This window comes from Rhamphochromis sp. 'chilingali' (assembly GCF_963969265.1).
Source record: "Rhamphochromis sp. 'chilingali' genome assembly, chromosome: 14".
NCBI lineage: Eukaryota > Metazoa > Chordata > Actinopteri > Cichliformes > Cichlidae > Rhamphochromis > Rhamphochromis sp. 'chilingali'.
Genome location: NC_137941.1, coordinates 443262 through 463969, shown reverse-complemented (window position 1 = coordinate 463969; position 20708 = coordinate 443262). Strand labels below are relative to the sequence as shown.

Here is a 20708-nt window from a genome sequence, read left to right as displayed (position 1 = left end):
TTTGCTTCCTCAGAAACTCTCAAAGATGGAGAGATTTGCTGAACTTGAGATGTTTTTACTGGAGCAGGCACAGAAGGAATAGGTTTCTTGACAGGAGTGTCTTCTTCAAGGGACAGATCTTCTATTAGGCCAAAAACTGCCTCAGAGAGTGTAGGGGAGCTGTGTTTGGTTGGCAGAACAGACTTCTTTGCTGGAGAAATGTCTTCCTCCGAACAGCGTCTCTCCTCGGGTGAAGGAATCTGATCTGTAACAAAACGTGATCCATCCCTACTTTGTTTAATCGATGCATCTTCTGATAGAAGACTTGGCTTGTCCAGAGGTAGAATATCTTCATCACATACATTTATGGAAGTTTTAGGAGTTTTCACCATGTCTTGACTTGAAGATACCATTGTAGGAGAAACTGCTGCAGGGTGAGAAAGAGTGGTTTGGGGAACATCTGCTTTACCTTCAACAGACCCATCTTGCTTCAAACAAATTACTTCTGTAAGAGCTCTCGGCTTCTTTGATGTGGTGACCTTTTTAGACTTAAGTTCCTCTATTGCAGAGTCTTGAATTTCTTCATGATATAATGATTCAGTAACTCTTGTCTGTAAATACGCAGTAGGAAGGCCAGCCTCTTCGGCCTGCTCTTTCTTCTTGTAAGCCTCTTTTTCTGATGTAACACCAACATCAGGAGAAGAAACCTTTTTCTGCAAAAGATGAGACATTTCAGGTGGAGGTGCAACATCTTGTTCTGCAGGAGAATGGGCAGACCCCTTTAGAGTTGGAGAAGCAGACCACTGAGACATTTCTTTCTCTATTTTCTCAGGTTTGTAAGGTCCAGTCCACTCCAGTTGTTCAGCCTCATAATCTGTTTTCCATTGCTCTATAATCTCTACCTGACGATCTTCTCTGTATGATACAGAAACCACCTCCTTTGTCTTTTCAATTTGTTCCATTATCTCAGTTTTCAAAATGGTTTCTTCTCTTGCAGTTGACTCGTTGACTCCTTCTTCATATGTGTCGACTTCCTGTTTCCTGTAGTCAGCTTCTGTAAGGGAAGTCCTTTCTTCAACACCTTTTTCTGCAGGACACTCCTTTCTGCCTTCAACCTCAGCTGTTGGCTTCAGATGAGTCTTCAGAGGAACTGGGATAAATTTTAAGATATTACCCAAGATTGAAGAAATGCACCATGGAGCGGTGGCCAAGAAGAAAACACGACACATACACACCACCAAGACACAAAAATACAAACTTTAGTGTGGTACATATTCAACTACGACCCTTATTTTACAACTATTTTAAAAGTATTATGAATTTCTACCTCTCTGCTGAGGGATTTCTATGGCCTTTGGCTTGTCTTCTACTTTTCCAGAAGCAACGATCTCATCTGATTATAGAAGCAAACGTATCTAGTCATGTTCTAAGGAATTCATAAAAATGCTGAATATCCACGGGGAACCTTTCAAAGTCAAAGCATACCTTTGACTGGTGTACTCGCCTCCAGCTGTGGTTTAGCTAGAGCTGTTGGTATCCCCCTTTGTTTGACTGTTTGGATGACTGATATGAAGTAACAAACAGTGAACAGTCAACACACAAATCATAACAAAATCTTTGAAGAAAGCTTACGGCATTTCAACAAGGCCAACTTATTGTGTTAATAGGTCAAGATGAGTTACTAGTAAGTGGTTATAAGACCAACCAAATGGTATTGACAGACATATCTACCTTCAGACTTTTTGGCCTGCGGTTGTTGTATTGGTGTTTCCAAATGTTGTGGTTCTGCTGACACTTCTAGATCTTTCACTGGCTCTGCTGATCGTTCTATAACCTGTGCTGTTGGAACTTTCTGTGGTTCTACCACAGCTGTTTTTGCTACTTCTGGAACTTTCTTCAGTGTTTCTGGAACTGGTTCTTCAGGAAGCTTCTTTGGTTCCTTGGGAGGCTTTTTAGGTGCTTCAGGAACCTTCTTTGGTTCTTCAGGAACCTTTTTTGTTTTTTCAGGAACCTTCTTTGGTTCTTCAGGAACCTTTTTTGGTTCTTCAGGAACCTTCTTTGGTTCTTCAGGAAGCTTCCTCGGTTCCTCTGTAGCCTTCTTTGCCGCTTCAGGAACCTTCTTTGGTGCTTCAGGAACCTTCTTTGGTTCTTCAGGAAGCTTCCTTGGTTCCTCTGTAGCCTTCTTTGTTGCTTCAGGAACCTTCTTTGGTGCTTCAGCAACCTTCTTTGGTGCTTCAGGAACCTTCTTTGGTGCTTCAGGAACCTTCTTTGGTGCTTCAGCAACCTTCTTTGGTGCTTCAGGAACCTTCTTTGGTGCTTCAGCAACCTTCTTTGTTGCTTCAGGAACCTTCTTTGGTGCTTCAGGAACCTTCTTTGGTGCTTCAGGAACCTCAGGAGCCTTGATTTTTTCTGGAGTTTCCAGGTCCCTTGGTTCAGTTACTTCCTGCTGATGTTTATCAGCCAGCAAATATGGTTTTCTTGGAGGTTCGTGTATCTTTGATTCTAAAGCAACTTAAAAGAAGATTTATTTAATATTTAATTTTTTTTTTTTAATACCAAAAATTTGTAGTCACACTCTAACGAGTGCTTAGCATGCTGAAAGATATTCATGTAAGATATTTCAGAAAAGCAAAAGTTATACTAACAAGTATAAAAGAAACCGGCACAACACAGCAGCTTTTCAACAAACTCTTTGTAGTACCTTTAACTGGGACATCTTCAACTTTTTGTGGAGTAACTTTGGGTGCAGATGGTTGAGGTACAGGTTGTTCTGGTCTTGGTGTTTCTTGCACTTAAGAGAAGATTGTGTATTTTTTTATCCAACAGCTAACAATTAAGATTCATATGGAATCAAAGATACATTCTTAATGAGTGAAGTCAAAGTAGGAAAGATGATATTAGAGAAAAAGAAGCAACACGACTTTGGTTAACAATCTATACCTTCAGTTGGAAGATGTTCCAATGATGGAGAAGCAAGGACTGCACTTGGGTGAAGTACAGGTTCTTCTGACTTTGGTGGTTTTGGTACTTTAAAGGAAAAAATGCATACAGTGTATATGTTCAGTAACCTTCTGGTAACCACAGTGGCGTCAACACTCTATCGAGTGCTTAGAGAAAGACACAGTCACAGTACATTAAATACACAGCTGAGCCTTGTTTGTTGTAAAGAGAGTTAGTGTCACACATGAAAAACATGTCCCTTCATTACCTTTTAATAATGGATTGGATTTATATAGCGCACAATTCCACTATTTATTCACTCTCACACACTGGTGGAGGCAGCTACAGTTGTAGCCACAGCTGCCCTGGGGCAGACTGACAGAAGTGAGGCTGCCATATCGCTCCATCGGCCCCTCTGGCCAACACCAGTAGGCGGTAGGTGAAGTGTCTTGCCCAAGGACACAACGACCAGGACAGAGAGAGCTGGGGGATCGAACCGGCAACTTTCCGGTTACAGATGAGCTTCCCAACCCTCTGAACCACGGTTTTGTTCTGCTAGCGTCAGTCTTTGTTGAAGTAATCATTGTAGAGACTGGCTGAATTGTGGCTTCTGCTAGTTTGTCTACAGCTGGCACTTTGCACAGCATTTATATGTTTGAATGTTTATTCTTTTACTTACCATAGATGTATTTTCATGATCAAAATTTGTTAGATTTGTTATTTATACACCAAAGCAATGTCTTTTTTAAAGGCTATATTCAAACACTCCAAACACCACGTGTGGTCCACACTATAGACAGTGTTAATGCTTAAAGATCAAGAGGTTAGCAGCAAAGGACATCCATGACATATATGAACATGTTAAGAAGTGCACACTTAGGTCACAGCAACATGAAACAAAACTAGAAGAACTTGGGATGTAATGACTTTCCATTTGAACATCAGAAAAACAAAGTGTTCATTACATTACCTTTTGGTTTTAAGGCCTCTGGCGTTTTCTTAGTGGGGACAGCTTTTGGTTCTTGGAGCTCAGGCTTAATTTGAGCCACTTCAGGCTTAGGTACCACTGGTTTCACGGGTTCCACTTCAGGCTTAGGCACCACTGGTTTCACGGGTTTCACTTCAGGTTCTGAATGAACCAGTTTTGGTGTTGCTGGTTTGGGTGGGTAAGGTTCAGGTTGGGTGAAGACTACTGGTTCTTCAAGGTTAACAGAGAAATATTACCATCATTTAACACAGGAACCACAGAGTTGTAAGAGCTTGGGGCAAAGAGGAGACACATAAAACCTGACAGCAAGAACTCAATGCTATTTACGCATTGTAAGAAAGCAAGAAAATACTTCACACAACAATTAAAGAGACAAAAAAAGCCTAAAAAATACTCATTAAATCTGAAAGAGCTTGAGAGCATAATTGTGAATAGTTTGAATTTCATATTCATGCTAAAATTGGTGAGTTTGTGCTACAAAAACCTGACTAAAGTTTTAAATATAGTGTATGTATCCAATATAATATATCATGAGATTTCCTGAAGTTTGTGTAAAAGTATGATGCTTTCTGGTAAAGATTTGTAATTCGCATCATTTACATAAACAGTTGAGAACGTGAGCCAATAAAGACCCACAAGCACATAAAATAAGACATTTTTAGTGACTCACTGCATCATGAACATTACCTTCTGGAGCTGGACGTTCCTCTCTCTGAGGTGGAGCAGGGGCTTCAGGCTGTAGCTTCTTTGCTTCAGGTACTTTAAAACATCATCATTCATTTCAATTTCTCACCACATTAAACTGAACATCAAGGTTTCTTTCTTATTATTAATTTAGGAAAAAAATAAAGAATGGAAATAAAAAAGAAAAGATGTGACATACCAACAAGACAAACACCACACGAAGAAGAATATAAAGAACAGACATTTGTAGATACCTTTGACCAGAGGTGGAGGCGGAGCTTCAGGCTCAGAGGGTTTCTCCTCTGGCATCCTGTGAATCTCAGGAACTTGAAAGATCAAGAAAGGTCACATTAAAACTACTTCAGCAAAGCTCTACCGTCTACTCTGCCAGATCTACTGCATGGAAAGCTCCAGTGAAGGTTAATAAGAGCATGAAGGCAAGAACAGAATAACTGCAGAGAGATGAGACAAAAACATGACAAAAACAGGTAACATGCAGGATCATAGAAGTAACACCTGAGGAGAAGAACAGCTTCTGTAAGCAGCAGTTGGTGTTTGAAGCATTTAAGTGGAATTTAAGTGGGCAGACAAACATAACAGTCAGCTGATTGGCAGCGCCTCATTATATTTCAGCTCCGAGCTTTATGAACAGCCAGAACATTTGCAGTTATACCTTCAGGGAGTTCTCCTCTGCCCTTGACCTCAGTCCACTCAACAGTTTCTTCTGCAGGCTTTTTCTCTTCTGGTGAGGAAAAAAATGTAAACTCAGAAAAAGAACGACTGACACGTGAAAGCTGCTGCAGGTCGTCGAGTATCCAAAGCTGCTAAAAACACAACGAAACACGATAACAGGGGAAACAGGAAGACGGGTGTGGGCCGCACCGATGAGCAGTTCAGACAATAACACGTCCACAGCACGTTAACAGTCATTACACTTCATAAAGTGACCACGGAAAGATATTCGCCGTTAGACGTCAGATCAGTGAACAGTTTATGTTTGAGCAGACGACGATCAGGTCGTGAAACCTTTAAATATTTCAGATGAAACTCCACAATCCTGAAAATACTGTTAATTTATCAAAGTTCTGAATTTGAGGTGAGATAGTCCAATTTTAAGTTTAGCTTTACAAAAATCAGACTTACTGTTTATTTATTGAAAACCTCATTTTTATTTTTAAAATCTGAGCAGCGAAGTCTGAGAGGCAACCAAAACCATAATGAGAATATAATAAATCAGATTTTACAACAGGAATGTTGACATTTTTGTAATTCAGAAAACAACGTGATAAAAATCATAAGTATAGTCAGAAACTTGTAATTCTTTACTACAATAAAATAAAAGAACTGTACATCTTTAAACTGGCTGGATTTTAAATCTCGTCATATCAGGATTAATTTGAAAAGTGATTCTTAGACACTGACGTGACCGTCGTCTGCACAGCTCAGATAATGAAGCTGAATTATATTTGGGATATTATAACGGGTCGTGTACAGATGACGCTTAAAACAAGCACACAGTTACTCAGGATGAAGGTTAAAGGAGGAGGAAGAAGGTGATGAAGATGATGATGGTTATGATGATGATGGACTTGAGGGTGATGACGGTTAAAGAAAACGGTTTAATGCAGAAAGTTTCGTCACGCAAACTGTAGAGATTACGGCGGTTAGAGCTGATCTTGGGGAGTGGCGACTGCTGTACCTCTCACTTCTGTTCTCTCCTCAAAGTGATCAAACTCGGAGGAATCTTGTGGCAGAAAACAATCGTGTAAATGACAGAAACGAGCAGAGTCACTGAAATCCTGATCAGTTTGAACCAGACTCACCTCTGCACACGAGCATAGACGCTGCCTCTGACACACGAACGGCTGTGTCGGGGACATCTGAAGGTTCAGCCACAAACACTTTGATTACTATTATTATTACTATTATTATTGTTGTTTTTATGTTCTGACAGTAAAACTTAACACTTGTTCGGTATGACTGAAATCACAGTGACGTGTAAGATGATGCACTGAAACCCCACAGTCACAGTCACAGTGAAAGCCTTGTTGGCAGTGGTCGGCTGTACTGCGCAAACCAATGAGACGTCAAGGAGCCTCGCAAATAGATGAGCCGTGATTCTTGTGAAAATGGTGTCGGTGAAATGACCAGTGCGACCTCGACCGTGTTGTAAAATCGTAAACCTGTGTCTGAGTTTGCAGGTGAAGACGTGTTCAGGTTTACTGTCGTTTATTTGCTGCACTTTTTAAGATACTCACCCTGAGGAACCCTCCCTAACTCAATTTCTGTGAAAGGACAAAGTACAGAAGCGTTATTGTAGCTGCTGACATCACGCTGCTGTCAGTAATGTGTAAAAACGTACACACCTTTGCCTGACAGGTAAAGCTCGGCTGTGCTTCGAGCTTCTCCCAGTGGCTCCAGGCGAGCAATCACCGAGTACACGCCTGGTGGGGAAACATCACGGAGTTCAGGCCAAACTGTCCCTCAGACACTTACAGAAGAGATCGCGGTAAAGGCCGGTCACACCAGAGAGCCCAGCTAATCCTCTCTAAACGTCAGCACTGCAGTAATGTCCAGGTGAAGTTAAATTTGTTTCACAGAGCTAATCAAGGACAAGTCATATATGCTACACCACTGCTGGTACACAAATATGGTCGCTGGCTAGTTTTGTTATTCGACGGTATCCTGTTCGGTTCATTCAAAAAATAAAAATAAAAACTGATTACTGAGTAAAGCTCAAGGTTTAAGAAGCTAAATGAAAGTGCACGTGCTGCTCTGAACTCTGGCAGCGACTCGGCTGTAACACGACGGCGGGTCGATGAGCAGCAGGGTTCAGAGGATCCACTAAACGATGCTGGCGTGACCGCACCTTTACTCGGATTTCACATCTTTGCATTGAGTCTGTGCAGCTGTGGCAGAACGCTGCCAGGTTAGCAGACATGTCTTCTTTTGGTCCGATTAGTTTTTCATGTACCAAAAATCATTTTACAGGGGATCTAGCCCCCTCCTAAAAATTCTCAATTATTTCTTACTTTATCATCAGTTTATCTTCTGTCCGCTTAAAAATAATTTCAGATCTTTTACGTTTTTACTGCCCCTCTCCCTAAAAGCATTCATATGATTGTTGGGTTTTTCTGTCTACTTTACGATATAAAGCGCCTTCAGGTCACTGTTGTTGTGTTTTGGTGCTGTATAAATAAAACTGATAAAATACCAAAAGGTGCTGGAAACAGTAAGAACTTTGTGTTTACTATGAATCTCTGGAACAGCAGAAAACGCCCCCTTCAAGCGCCCAGTAACATCTTTTTAGCTTAGAGATATTCAGCTGCTGTTTGTCGTGTGAGTTAGTAAAAGTTTCAGCTAAACCGGCTAAATGCATTCAATGACATGAATAGAATACTTTTATTTTTTAATACTTTTATTGTGCACCATTAAAACTAGATGTTAATCTATAAGATGATGCATACTACTCAAACAGCTAAACTTCGGTCTAGTTATTAGAAAAGTGTCTCCGGAGGAAACAGTAACTTGGCCGTGTAACAAACCTTCGTCCTCTGCAGTTACGTTGTGGATTGTCATAAAGTGCCGTCGGCTTTCAGTCCTGAAGTTATATTTTGGGCTTTCTTTAAGCTCCCACGAGTCTTTGTACCACGTGACGGTAGCGTTGTCGAAGGACAACTCGCACTCGAAGGTGGCAGAGTGGCGTTCGTTGACCTCGATGCTTCGGATGCTTTTAGTGAACTGAATTTGATTGACTAGAACCAGACAATAAGAGTGAGCCTCCGAAATATGCATTTTAAATGTGAAGATCTGATGTCACAGTTAAGTGTTAAGACTCCTCTTTGGACTAAAATCAGATTCAGTATAAAAGACACAGAAACAAACACACAATCAAAGGTAGAGGAGAACCTTCAGGTTCAAAGAGGTCAGTCTGAGTCGTGTTAGTTTGGACTCATCCTTCTTACCTGTCTTACGAGCGGCTCCTGATAATAAAATGGAAGAGCTGGATGTGAGGACGTGTTACAGACACACAGAGACAGACATCGGGACTCTTACCTGTGACCGTCAGTTTGGCGTTGGAGATGTGAGGACCGCACACCACGCGGTAGTTGCCCTGATCTTTGACCTGGCAGTTCTTGATTTTCAGATAATGGCGGTCCCCCACGCTGCTGATGTCGTACTTTTCGCTGTTGTCCAGTTTCTGGGTGCCTTTGTACCAGGTGAGCGTGATCTCTGGGTAGTTGATCTTAATCTGGCACTCAAAGGTGGCGCTCTGGTTCTCCGTGATGGTTTGGTCAGTGATGTCCTCCATCACAGAGACGGGCTGAGCAAGAAAAACCCGTTTCATCAACGTCTGAAGTTGTGTATTGTCAAATCATTGATTATCTGTATTATATACTGAAACACGATGTGTTTCTTTTTTAATGGCCTCATAATCAGATGGTACTTTTACCTCCATGCTGACGCGTCCCTCTAGCTGCTCGATGAGTCGGGCCATGTCCTCTTCTTCGACTCGTGCCCCACGCTCGACCTCCTGCAGCAGGACAGAGGCGAGTCTGTGAGAGTCGCTTCAGTGAACGTTTTCCATGTTTCCATGGTATTCATTCGTGCTTTTTTTATTATTATTATTAATTTGTTTAACTTTGCATTATTCTGTTCTTGGCTCTTTGGTCAGCACTTGCTGTTTTAAAGCTTTACAGATAAAGTTGGCTTGGTAGCAAAAATATGGAGAGATCATGTTCGCCATGTCCAAATTTCTCTCTGGAAAGGAGAAGTGTATGTAAAATGCCTGTTTTTCTGCCTTATTTGTCTGCATCAACTATGTTCAGCTGCTCTCAACTCAAACTAAGAAGCCCCAAAGTATAAGCCCGTGTTTATAAGATTGAAAGCTGCAGTCAGCTGAGACTGAAGAAGTCACCTGTGACGAAACGTTTCTCCCACAAAATGCTACGTCCAGGTGAACACAATCAACTTTTGGAGAAGCCCAAAGTAGGTTTTAGTTTAAATATGGGACCAAATACTCACACTAAGAAGCTGCTGGTAGTGAGTCTTTGCAGACTAAAGTTGGTAAAATGTTATCTGCTCCACAGCTAAGCCAAAATGTTGGAGACCCCAGAAGTGTGTTACCAGTCCAGAGACTTGAGGGCCATTTGGCCCTTTATTTGGTGGAATTTAGAGGTAAAGTTTTTGTCTCCATCCTTCCTGCTCACAGATTGTAAAGCTGAACCGTGATATTAATTCTGCTGCTTTCTCGCACAGCTATGTGGGACGATGTCCGGTCATCTGTGCTGACACTTTCTGTCTTACCGCTCTTCCAGTCTCCATCTCCTTCTCCTTCTTCAGGAACTCCACGGCCTGCAGGATGGCACGGTAGTCATGGATTCCATGTTCCCGCAGGATCCTCTCATAGTCTTTGGGGTCGTGACCTCTAAGCAGCTCTACAATGTTGACCTCTTCTTCTTTCTTGGGACTCTTCTGCTTGGAAGGAGTCCTGAAAATAGAAAATACACGATCAGATTTTTCTCTGCAGCAGATATCTCCCAGATGTTTGCTCTTCTGTTTCCTTTAGGCTTTGATAAAAGAGTCATTGCACAGAAAAGAATTTCACACTGCCACCATATCTTAATGCCTTACTTCTTGAGCCTCGTTCTTAAGTCTCCCACTTCTCCCATGTCCTCCTTTTTGGTCACCTCCATATCAGCGCCACTCTCAATTTCTCCATGTTTGTTGGTGGCAACACATCTGTAATGACCAGAATCAGACTTGGTCACTTCTCTGATCTGCAGTTTGGCATCCTGGCCCTTGTGCTCAATGGAGATTCGACCACCGGGGGTGATCTGTCTCCATTTGCCCTTCATCCACTTCACACTGGGGATTGGGTCACCTCCAATCTTGGCGATAAAGGTTGCAGTACCCTCTGCCAAAATCAGAAATACACAAAGTTAGTTCAAAATGGAAACCTCTAGAGATAATGAATGAAAGCAAAAAGAGCCTTGGCTCCTCGTGCTTACTCTCTGTGACAGAAACATTTTGGGGTTCCTCGATGAAGAACAGATTGTCGAGCCTTTTGACCGGGGCGGCTGCAGCCGGGGCAGCAGCCTCAGCGGGTGTGGCCTTGGCACCTTTATCTGAAAGGATTTGAAAGAGAGTTAAATGTTGTGAAACACATAACCAGCAGAAAGAAATAAACACTGCATTTCTCATAAAACTACTTTAAAAACAAAGTTTTGTAGTAATGTTGGTTTAGCGTCACTGCAGTAAACTTTTTCCACCGTGCAGTGGAGAGACAAGATGTGTTCATTACACAAAACTGGAACCACAGATTGATTACCTTTTACAGTGACTTTAGACTTGCAGAAGTCAGTGCCATTTGCATTGCTGGCCTTGCACAGGTAATCTCCAGCATCCGTCTTTGACACCTGGCTGATCTCCAGATTGGCCGTTCCACCAACAAATGAGATTTTGGTGTTTCCGCTGGACACGAGCTCTCTCCTGTCCTTCATCCACTGGATGGTTATTGGAGTAGAGCCGGTGACGTGGCACTGGAGGCTCAGCTTCTCCCCTTCACCCACAGTCACTGGTTCCAGAGGAACATCAAATTTGGGAGCCTGGCCAGTCTCTGGAGAAGTGGTGCAAAAACCGACAGGATGACTACAAATACTCACCTTTCAAACAGTGAACTGTTCAACTGAAGCTCATCCAAAATCTGGATGGATGCTAGCAAAACAAGTCACTGTATTTCATTCTGAAAACAGTCATAATTTTACCCAAATATAGTAAAATATTACCCAAACATTACTTTAATACAATGAAAGTGTCAGGTTTTAATCTTTAGTGCCATAAGAACATCCTGTAGAGTCACATCAGCTTTAGCTGCATGGATGAAAAGGATCAAACCCTAAATGACAGAGTCCTACCTGTTACTGTGAGAGAAACGTTACAAGAAGCTTTGCCAGCTTCATTGGAGGCCTCGCAGGTGTAAACACCACCGTCAGAGCCCGTGGAGCCTCTGACACACAGCACGGCCATGTTGTTTTTGAAGCTGATATCATATTTGTCCGAGGCGCGGATCTCACTGTTGTCCTTGTACCAGGAGACGGTCAGAGGTTGAGAGCCGGACACGCGGCCCTCGATCTTTACGGTCTTACCCACTGAATCCACCATGGACTCCGAAGGCTTCCTGGTGAAGTTTGGAGGAACTTTGCGCTCTGTTAGTGGGGAAGAAAATAAGAACGAAAATCATGCCATGCAGTGGCATTGGACGTTTGAGATTCCAATTTAAGAGTTCAGGCCACTGGGCCTTTACCACAGCTTCAGGAAAACAGTCTGGCACAGCACACGAGACAACATACAAACAACACAAAAGCAAAGAAATACTAAACATCAGAGATTCTGACCAAAAATCTCCTGTCTATGAAAAAGACCATTATCTGACCACTACAGCGTTGGTTTCAGGCATCTCTCAAAGCTTAGTAAATCCTTATTTCAAGACCTACAAAATGCAGAGCCAGCCACTGAAAACACCCTAAAATATCATCCTGGTTATTCCTGGCAAGCACAAGATCACAGGACGTCAAATTTATTTCCATAGCACTTTTAAAACAACAGCTGGTCACCAAAGTGCTGAACATCTAAAAGAAAAGTCAAATGGCATAAAAAGATGACGAAAGACAACAGAATTTAAGAAAGTAAATATAAATCGAGAAGATCTGAGTAAGAAATAGCACAAAAGTAATCAGAACTTATTCTGGTTTAAAAGAGAATAAGAGGGTTTTCAGGTGGGTTTTGAGAGTGTCTAATGTCCCACAGTTTAGGTGAAGCCACAGCCAAGGGCCAATCTCTGTGCTGCAATCTGAACCTCGGGAAATGTAGGTGCATTTGGTCCGCAGACCACAGGAAACAGCTACGTTCAACAGCATCAGTAATTAGAAGGATATCTGGGAATCAGACAAAGGAAACGTGTCGGTTCGTGCACCACCTTTTCTGACATGACTGGCATCTATGAATTATTCACTTACTCATGTTACATAAACATGGGAATTGTCCTCTGAGTGTTTCAAGTATATCTTCAGTCTCAACATCATGCCAGGCAAGCTGGTTCTGAGAAACAATGGTTTGGTTCACGCTTCCCCTGTTATGCTGCCATCTAATAATAATAGGTGATGGAGGTTATGAAATATTGGAGATAAACTAAGATCAGTTTTTAGACCTCGATGACTAAATACTGTGTTCCTAAACAACAGCGGGTCCCGGCTGCTCTTTTGCAGTACTTGTCTGAAAGGTGTATGTCTGTGAAGGTTCTCAGGCATCCAGGTCATCGTAGTCAAAGGAGCTTGGAAAGAAAAGCGTCTGGACTTCTTTAAGTTACTTGAAGACGTTTCACCTCTCATCCGAGAAGCTTCTTCAGTTCTAAGGTCAAATGGTGGAGAGTCCCAGATATAAACCTAGTGGGAGTTTCCCCCCACAGAGGGACAAAAGGACCCCCTGATGATCCTCTAATCGCCTGAGCCAAGGTGGTTTGAAAGAGGAGTGAAAGAAGCCATCTATGTCCACTGTGAGCGACCATCTTTGAACAGAGGCAGGGCTTACGACACCAACTCTCTGCCATCTATAATCCAGTTTTGAGATCCTTCCCAGACGCCTTAACGCCCACTCACATCCTGGGCCATCTGACCTCAGGAATTCGCATGATAAGGTGGGGCCAGATTTCACAATGAGCTCACCTGAAACTCTGGCTGATTGGGACCCACACCCAGTTTCACACCTTGGCTCAGGCGATTAGAGGATCATCAGGGGTCCTTTTGTCCCTCTGTGGGGGGAAACTCCCACTAGGTTTATATCTGGGACTCTTCACCATTTGACCTTAGAACTGAAGAAGCTTCTCGGATGAGAGGTGAAACGTCTTCAAGCAACTTAAAGAAGTCCAGACGCTTTTCTTTGCAAGCTCCTTTGACTGTCTGAAAGGTGGGAAACCTCTAAATATGAACCTGGATTAAAGCTTGCTGCTGACTTTTAAGATTCCTTGTAACTCAACAAAACAGCTCGAAAAATGTCTTTAAAATATTGACAGTCACACCAGGCTTCATTCATTCTTCATTAATGTAGAAAAATGAAGTAGTGAACGTGAGCATCACCTTTCACAGTCACGCTACAGCTGGTGGAGGCTGAACCAACCCGGTTCTCGGCCTTGCAGATATATTCACCGTGATCAGACTTGGTAGATTTGAACAGTTGCAAAGTGGCAACGCCATCTGCAAAGTCCATTGAGCAACTGTTGGACTTGCGCAGCTTTCCATCCTCTTTAAACCAGGTGACAGAGATCACAGGAGTTCCTGCAATCCTGCACTCTAAGGTCACCGCCTCACCCATAGTTACCTCCACTGGCTCCAGCTTGTCAACAAAGTATGGTGGTTCTAAAGTGAGACATCAGGGTGGTTTAGTTTAAGTACAGATGTGTAAACATACAAATGAAAAATGTGTTTAAAAAAATTTTCCTTTTTCTGTTTGTACACCCACTGGTACTGCTATAATTATGAGGTGGGAGTGTATGTCTTATATTGCTTTATGTTCTTTAAAAAGAAAACGGCATATTGTTCAATTTGTCTTTTGTAAAAGTCGATGCAAAAACTTTAATAAAAATATCGGGAAAAAAAAAATGGCCAAATTAATGAATGTATGGTCATAAGTCACCATAAGAAAAACAGAGGGATCCACATTTACATGCACAACCAATCATTTTACCTAGGATTGTAACTTGTGCTTCACATTTGTCACGTCCAGCTCCATTGTCTATCTCACAATAGTATCTACCAGCTGCCTCCATCCTTTCAGAGTTCAGAACCTCCAGGATGCAAGAGGTGTCTGTGGTGATCATATTGTGCAGATAAGAGGCTTGGATGAGTTTACCATCCTTTTCCCAGGTTACATTTACAGTTGGGGTTCCAGCATATGCGACCTCGAGCCTCAGAGGCTTGTTCTTTTCAATGGAAATGTCCCTCAGCCTCTTCACAAAGTGGACTGGCTCTGAGAGGGGTAAGTCCACCGTCAGTTAAATAAAAATCAGTGCATGAATTGTAAGACGGGCATATATAATGCTAACAAACCTTTTACAAACAGAAAAACTGAGCAGCTCTCCTTTCCTGCATCATTAACGATCTGGCAGGTGTACTCTCCTGCATGAGACTTTTCAACCTTATGAAGCACCAGCGTGGCGACGTCGTCCTTCAGGGAGATCTCGCAGCCTCTCCCGTGCTGCATTTCCTTGGCTCCCCTGAACCATTTGACCTTTATGGGAATGCTGCCTTTCACTTTAGCCAAGAAAGACACACTTTGGCCAGGCAACGTTTCTCGAGCCTCGGGCGTTTCAGAAAAAGATGGTGGTTCTGATTTCCAATAAAAAGATTCAAATAAAAAAGATTTGTTGTAACCAAACTTCTGATCCTGGCTGAGGAAACCATGTTTAAAATATTCTGGTCTCTGGATTACTGACCTGTCACATTCATTGAAGCACTTGTCTCACTGGCTCCTGCAGCGTTCACAGCTTTACATGTGTATTTGCCAGAATCTGACGTCTTAATCACTGGAATTCTCAGCGTGCGCACATTATCCATGCTGCTAATGTCATAGTTTGGCCCACTGTTTATCTCTTGGCCATTATGGAACCAGGAAGTTGTTAAAGGAGTAGAACCGGTAATCTTACACTCCATCTCACCAGGCTTACCCACAACAAGGTGGGTATCTCTCAGCTTCTTTATGAAACTCGGTGGAATCAACTTATCTATTGTAAAGAAACAATAACATGGAGAGCTGATTGCTTATAAAAAGAAGAAGACAAGAAGAAGACAAGCTCACAAATCGGCAGCGAACACAAAAAACACAAACCTGAGACTGTGAGCTTAATTTTGCAAGAGGATGTTCCAACGTGGTTCGTAACCTGTAGTGTGTATTCTCCGGCATCTGCTTTGTCAGCAGACAGAATCTTCAGGGTGGCAAGCTGCTTTTTGAAGCTCAGATGATACTTTGCATTAGCAGAGAGCTCTTTGTTGCCCTTGAACCATGTAGTTTTCAGTTCTGGTGAGCCACATACTGTTACCTCAAGAGATACAGTTTCTCCTGACTTCACATTCAACAGCTCCGGGCTTTCCACGATAGCAGCAGGTTCTAAAGATTATGCAAGAACGCATTAGGCTAAAGAAATCCTGGTAATTAATTGCAATGGTAATGCAATTAACTTTGGAGTTCTACAAACCTAGAACCGTCACTTGAGAGACCGACTCGACCGCTCCACAGTCGTTCCTCAGCTGGCAGGTGTATTTACCAGCTGTGGTTGAGTCAGCCTGGGGCACTACGAGAGCAACCACATTGTTTTCAAAGGTGATCCTCCTGTTGTCATCTTCTCTGAGAATATGATCTTTGTCCTGAACCCAAGACACAGTCAGTGGCTCCGAGCCGTGCACGGTAGCTGTCAGCGTCAGCTGCTGACCGAGTCTCACTGACCGATCGACCAGTTTCTCCGCAAACACTGGTGGTTCTGAACAGTGATGGAAAGATCACAGATGAGGAGAGGTGATCGCACGTGGCCAAGCTTTGAGGAAATGACCACTAATATCACACTAACCTTTCAGAGTAATGACAGTCTGGCACGATTTACTTCCTACATTGTTCGACGCCCTGCACTCATAAAGCCCGGCGTCATCTTGCTCCAGCTTTATAATATGAAGTGTAGCAAAGCTGCCCACATTGACCATCTTGCATTTTCTATCCTCCTTTAGTGGCCTGTTGTCTTTGTACCAGTTAACCTGGAAGGGTGGGGTGCCAGACATCTCACAATGCAGACTAGCATCTTTGCCTTTTATGCCCTCCACAGGGCTTGGAGTTTTAACAAAGGAGGGGGACTCTAGAAAATACAATGAGATATATTAACAGATGAAGCATTCATGAAGACGTAACACGAAGCAAGCAGTTCATCCGGACAGTTTCAACCAATAGAAATACTGTGGAGGGTTAAACAGAAAAAGAAAAGCTCATGATGAGAGTCCTAATATTCATGATAGGAGAGTAGGTTACATCGTGTTCCCCAACATACTGGAAGACAAATTTGATTTTGAAGAAAAAAGACACGATTGCAGAAAGAAACAGCGAATCCAAGCTTCCAACACAGGGAATTATCCTTTTCCTCATGCAACATATGTTCAGAGGAGGCAAAATCCACAAGCCAAGTCTCCACTCAAAAGCTGACCTTGAACTGTGAGAACGCTGCTGCAGCTTGCACTGCCAGCATCATTATGAGCCTCACAAGAGTAAACTCCGTTATCGTCAAATGTTGCATTGGAGATCTGGAGGTATGCAGTTGAGTCAACACACATTGTTTTATAGTTGCCTCCATCAGTTATCTGTTGGTCATTTTTGTACCAGCATATTCTCAGAGACTGTACACTGGTGACCTTGCATTCAAAGCAGTGTCCCTCGTACTGTTTCACAGACGTAGCGGGAGGCAGTTTCAGGACAAACTGAGGTGGTTCTGCAAAGTAAGAAAAATATCAAGTTACTATCCTCAGCATAAAGTAGCACTTGAGCAGTAATGGCACGGATGGAGGATGCAGACACATGACTGGCTGCTGTGGCAGGGGACTCTGAAAATAACACAGATATTTCTGGAAGGCAATAAAGCAAAGAAAAGACACATGAAGACAGGGAAGAGCTGTGAAAAATGGAGAAAAAAGATGGAGTTAAATGCACGGCGATGATGGTGGACAAAAAAAGAATAGTCCAACCTTTCACCAGTAACTGTGCCGCACTTTTCGCCGTGCCTGCTTCGTTGCTAACTTGGCAGGAATAAATCCCAGACTGCAGAGTGCCCACTGAGCAGAGCTCTACAGAGGAGGAATATTTCTCCAGTCTAACTCTGCACGATGGCCCAGTGATGAGTTCGATGCCATCCTTGAACCATTTCACCATAAACGGAGACGTCCCTTCAAAGACACTTTTGAAGAATACGTCAGACTTGGGAATAACAGCCTGAGACTCAAGCTCATCTATGAATCTTGGCGGCACTAAAACCAACAGAGAAGAATGATGATGATATGTGACTAAGAGCCCGTGAGCTGATAAACCCATAAACTTTGAATGCTAACCTTTAGCTGTGAGGACTCCACTGCACACACAGCTGCCTGCTTTGTTGGTAACTTTGCAGGAGTACTCTCCTGTGTCAACACTCCCAGTAAGTTTTAACTCCAGCAAGACTCTATTTTCAGTGTGTACAAGTTTGTACTTGGAGCTCTCTGTAATCTTTTGTTTCCCTTTGCTCCATTCAACAGTCAGAGGAAGCGAACCGGTTACTCTGCACTCCATGGTCACCACTGAACCCATGATTCCTTGAATGTTTGTTAATTTCTTAATGAATGTGGGAGGAATCAACTCTTCTGTTTAAAATGATAGCAGAAGATAATTAATGTCAGAGAAAACCTTCAAATATCCGTGTCTTCTATTTGTACTGTGGTAAATACACATGTAAAGCTGTAAACCAAGAGTGAAAGGTGTCTACCAACCCAAAACAACCAGCTTCACTTTACATCTGCAAGTCCCAACTGCATTTTGGGCTTCAAACATGTACTCTCCACCGTCTTCCAGCTGAGAGGACATTATGTTAAGTCTACTGAGGTTGCCCCCATAGCAGAGATTATGCTTTCTGCTCGAATGGAGCTCGTTGCCATCTTTGATCCATCTCACACTTATATGAGGAGTTCCAGCTACCCTGCATTCAAAGCTAACTGGATCTCCACAAGTCACTTTAACAACCTCCGGTTTCTCTTCAATCGTTGGTGGTTCTAAGATGCCAAAAAGAGAAGAAGTAAATGTACTTCTTGGTGTAGTTGGAAATCAGCCTAATATTAGATAAACTGCTTGAAGTAAATGTACCTTGCACAGTCAGTGTTGCTGAACACACATCTTGCCCAGCCTCATTTACAACATGGCAGGTATATTTCCCCCTGTGAATAGCCTCACAAGCAAGAACCCTGAGAGTGGCCTCTTTGTTCTGGAAAATTTGCTTGATCTTCGGATCATCTTGGATCCAGTTTTCATCTTTTTTCCATAGCACAGAGAGTGGCAGGGGCCCTTCCACAGTGCAACGAAACACTGCAGCATCTCCCACAACAGCGGAGACACTCTTTATCTTCTCAATAAACTTTGGAGGCACTAACAGGGAGAAGACACTGTTGTAATACCAGAGCATATATAACACATTGAGTGTGGAGTCATCGATAAAACCAACCTTTCAGAGACAACACCACCGAGCCAGAGCAGCTCCCAACCTCATTGGCTACCACGCACTGGTAGGTGCCCACATCATCCACGTCGCAGTCCTGGATTTTTAAGCCCACATTTTCACTATCAACAATAATGTACTTTTGGCTGGATAAAATTGCCTTTTTATCTTTAGACCACGTGACACTGAACGGAGCACTTCCTGCAACTTTGCTAGCAAACGCTGCCGTGGAACCTTTAACGACTTCCAGAGATGATAGCTCTTCAACAAATGACGGAGGCTCTGAAAATAACAAAGCAAAGCGCTCTAAAGAAACCTTTGGATCAATTAAAAATAATAACATACAGAACTTAGCATTCAACTTGATCTTAATTTTCACATAAACAGAGAAAAGAAAACCAACCTTTCACTACAAGCTCAAAAATGCAACTCTCTGTGCCTGCTTCGTTGGAGGCCTCACAGAAGTATTTCCCGCTGTCTTGTTGACTAACTACACAAACCTCTAAAACGGCAACAGAGGTAAAAAATGATATCTTGTATTTGAGGCTTTGGCGAATCTGAACTCCATCTTTGAACCATTTCATGGAGATCTCTGGGGTACCAGCAACCTTACACTCAAACACCTTGCTGCCTCCGACACTCACTAATGACACCGCTTCAGGTTTTTCAGTGAAAAATGGGGGCTCTGAAATAAATACATGAAGAAGCGACTTAAAGACGGTCATCATTTTCAAAGTGAAGAAAAAGGATGAAGCTCCAATATTAACCTTTTACAAAGAGCGCTGCCTTGCATGAAGCGGAGCCCACAGCGTTCTGAACTTCACAGACATACTCTCCAGAGTCAGAGGTTTTGGCAGAGAAGAGCTCTAGGGAGCTTGAAGTGTTGTCTTTGATTACAGAGCACTTGGCACTCGGAAGGATTTCTTTTTTGTTTTTAAACCATTTGATGGCGAGCGGAGGTGTGCCAGAGACACGAAGAGTAAACCTAACCTTTGATCCAGGCAACGCATTCTTGGAGTCCGGTTTTTCAAGAATGCGTGGTGCTTCTGTTGGTGGAAAAACCCCAAAATGCTGTCATACAACACAAGTCTGTAAAAAACTGAAAAAATACTGATGATGCATGAGATCAAACCTTTAACACACAAACTCCCGGAGCACTGGGCAGATCCTGCCTCGTTTTCAGCCACACAAGTGTAGCTCCCACTGTCTCTACTGTCGAGACAGCCGATTTCCAGGAAAGCAACATTTTCGAAAAACGTGCATTTATATTTTTGACAAGTCTGGATCTCTGTTTCATCTTTGTACCACTGTATCGTCATCGGCAGAGAACCAGACACGAGGCACTCTAGATGAGCACACGATCCTTTTATACCTTCAGTCTCTGTCAGCTTCCTTGTGAAGGACGGTTTAATAATCTGATCTATTACATACAAGTTGAAAAAAACATTGTCAGGGTGACTGTAGAAAGAACTGCAAACAGATTCAACAAAGCTTTGGGCAAACCGACCTAAGACTGTGACTGATGCGTCACAGGAACTGTGCCCAGCAACATTTGAAACTTCGACAGTGTAGTCACCGCCGTCGCTCTTCTCTGTTTTTATCATCTTGAGCACAGAGCTCGTGTCTGTGCTCTGTATTCTGTATCTCTGTCCTGACGGCAGCTCCTTTCCCGCCTTAAGCCATCTGACCTTCAGCGGTTTAGTGCCTGAAAACCTGCATTCAAGTCTGGCTGGGTCGCCATGGGTTACACTGATGGACTTTGGGTGCTCTGAAATACTTGCTGGCTCTGCGATAACAAAATGATTCAAAGGTAACTTAGTTTTGATCACTGCGCTGCATGCGACAGATGAA

The 20708-nt window shown here is 42.8% G+C and overlaps 2 protein-coding genes across 2 annotated transcripts in view; both read right to left on the bottom strand.

The window, feature by feature from the left end:
• Positions 1-20708, bottom strand: part of ttn.1 (titin, tandem duplicate 1) — a 176964-nt gene that overhangs the window by 116523 nt on the left and 39733 nt on the right. Inside the window, exons 51-76 of the mRNA XM_080902216.1 lie at positions 16830-17111; positions 16209-16487; positions 15840-16121; positions 15473-15751; positions 15081-15368; positions 14695-14973; positions 14333-14614; positions 13726-14004; positions 11509-11799; positions 10923-11210; positions 10603-10719; positions 10226-10508; positions 9899-10082; positions 9045-9125; positions 8630-8915; positions 8137-8346; positions 6958-7035; positions 6850-6876; positions 6415-6471; positions 6291-6335; positions 5265-5333; positions 4846-4917; positions 4595-4666; positions 3890-4117; positions 2920-3006; positions 2681-2770 (exon numbers count right to left, since the gene is read on the bottom strand). Of these exons, the coding sequence (XP_080758342.1) occupies positions 2681-2770; positions 2920-3006; positions 3890-4117; positions 4595-4666; positions 4846-4917; positions 5265-5333; positions 6291-6335; positions 6415-6471; positions 6850-6876; positions 6958-7035; positions 8137-8346; positions 8630-8915; positions 9045-9125; positions 9899-10082; positions 10226-10508; positions 10603-10719; positions 10923-11210; positions 11509-11799; positions 13726-14004; positions 14333-14614; positions 14695-14973; positions 15081-15368; positions 15473-15751; positions 15840-16121; positions 16209-16487; positions 16830-17111 (4815 nt within the window). The remainder of the gene's footprint in view (positions 1-2680; positions 2771-2919; positions 3007-3889; positions 4118-4594; positions 4667-4845; positions 4918-5264; positions 5334-6290; positions 6336-6414; positions 6472-6849; positions 6877-6957; positions 7036-8136; positions 8347-8629; positions 8916-9044; positions 9126-9898; positions 10083-10225; positions 10509-10602; positions 10720-10922; positions 11211-11508; positions 11800-13725; positions 14005-14332; positions 14615-14694; positions 14974-15080; positions 15369-15472; positions 15752-15839; positions 16122-16208; positions 16488-16829; positions 17112-20708) is intronic.
• LOC308409506 (protein sax-3-like) lies at positions 18847-20461 on the bottom strand (the record flags this gene model as incomplete). The annotated part of the gene is made up of 5 exons (XM_080902304.1): positions 18847-19139; positions 19261-19542; positions 19625-19903; positions 19990-20277; positions 20365-20461. 5 exons carry the CDS (start codon positions 20459-20461, stop codon positions 18847-18849), a joined length of 1239 nt encoding a protein of 412 aa, XP_080758430.1.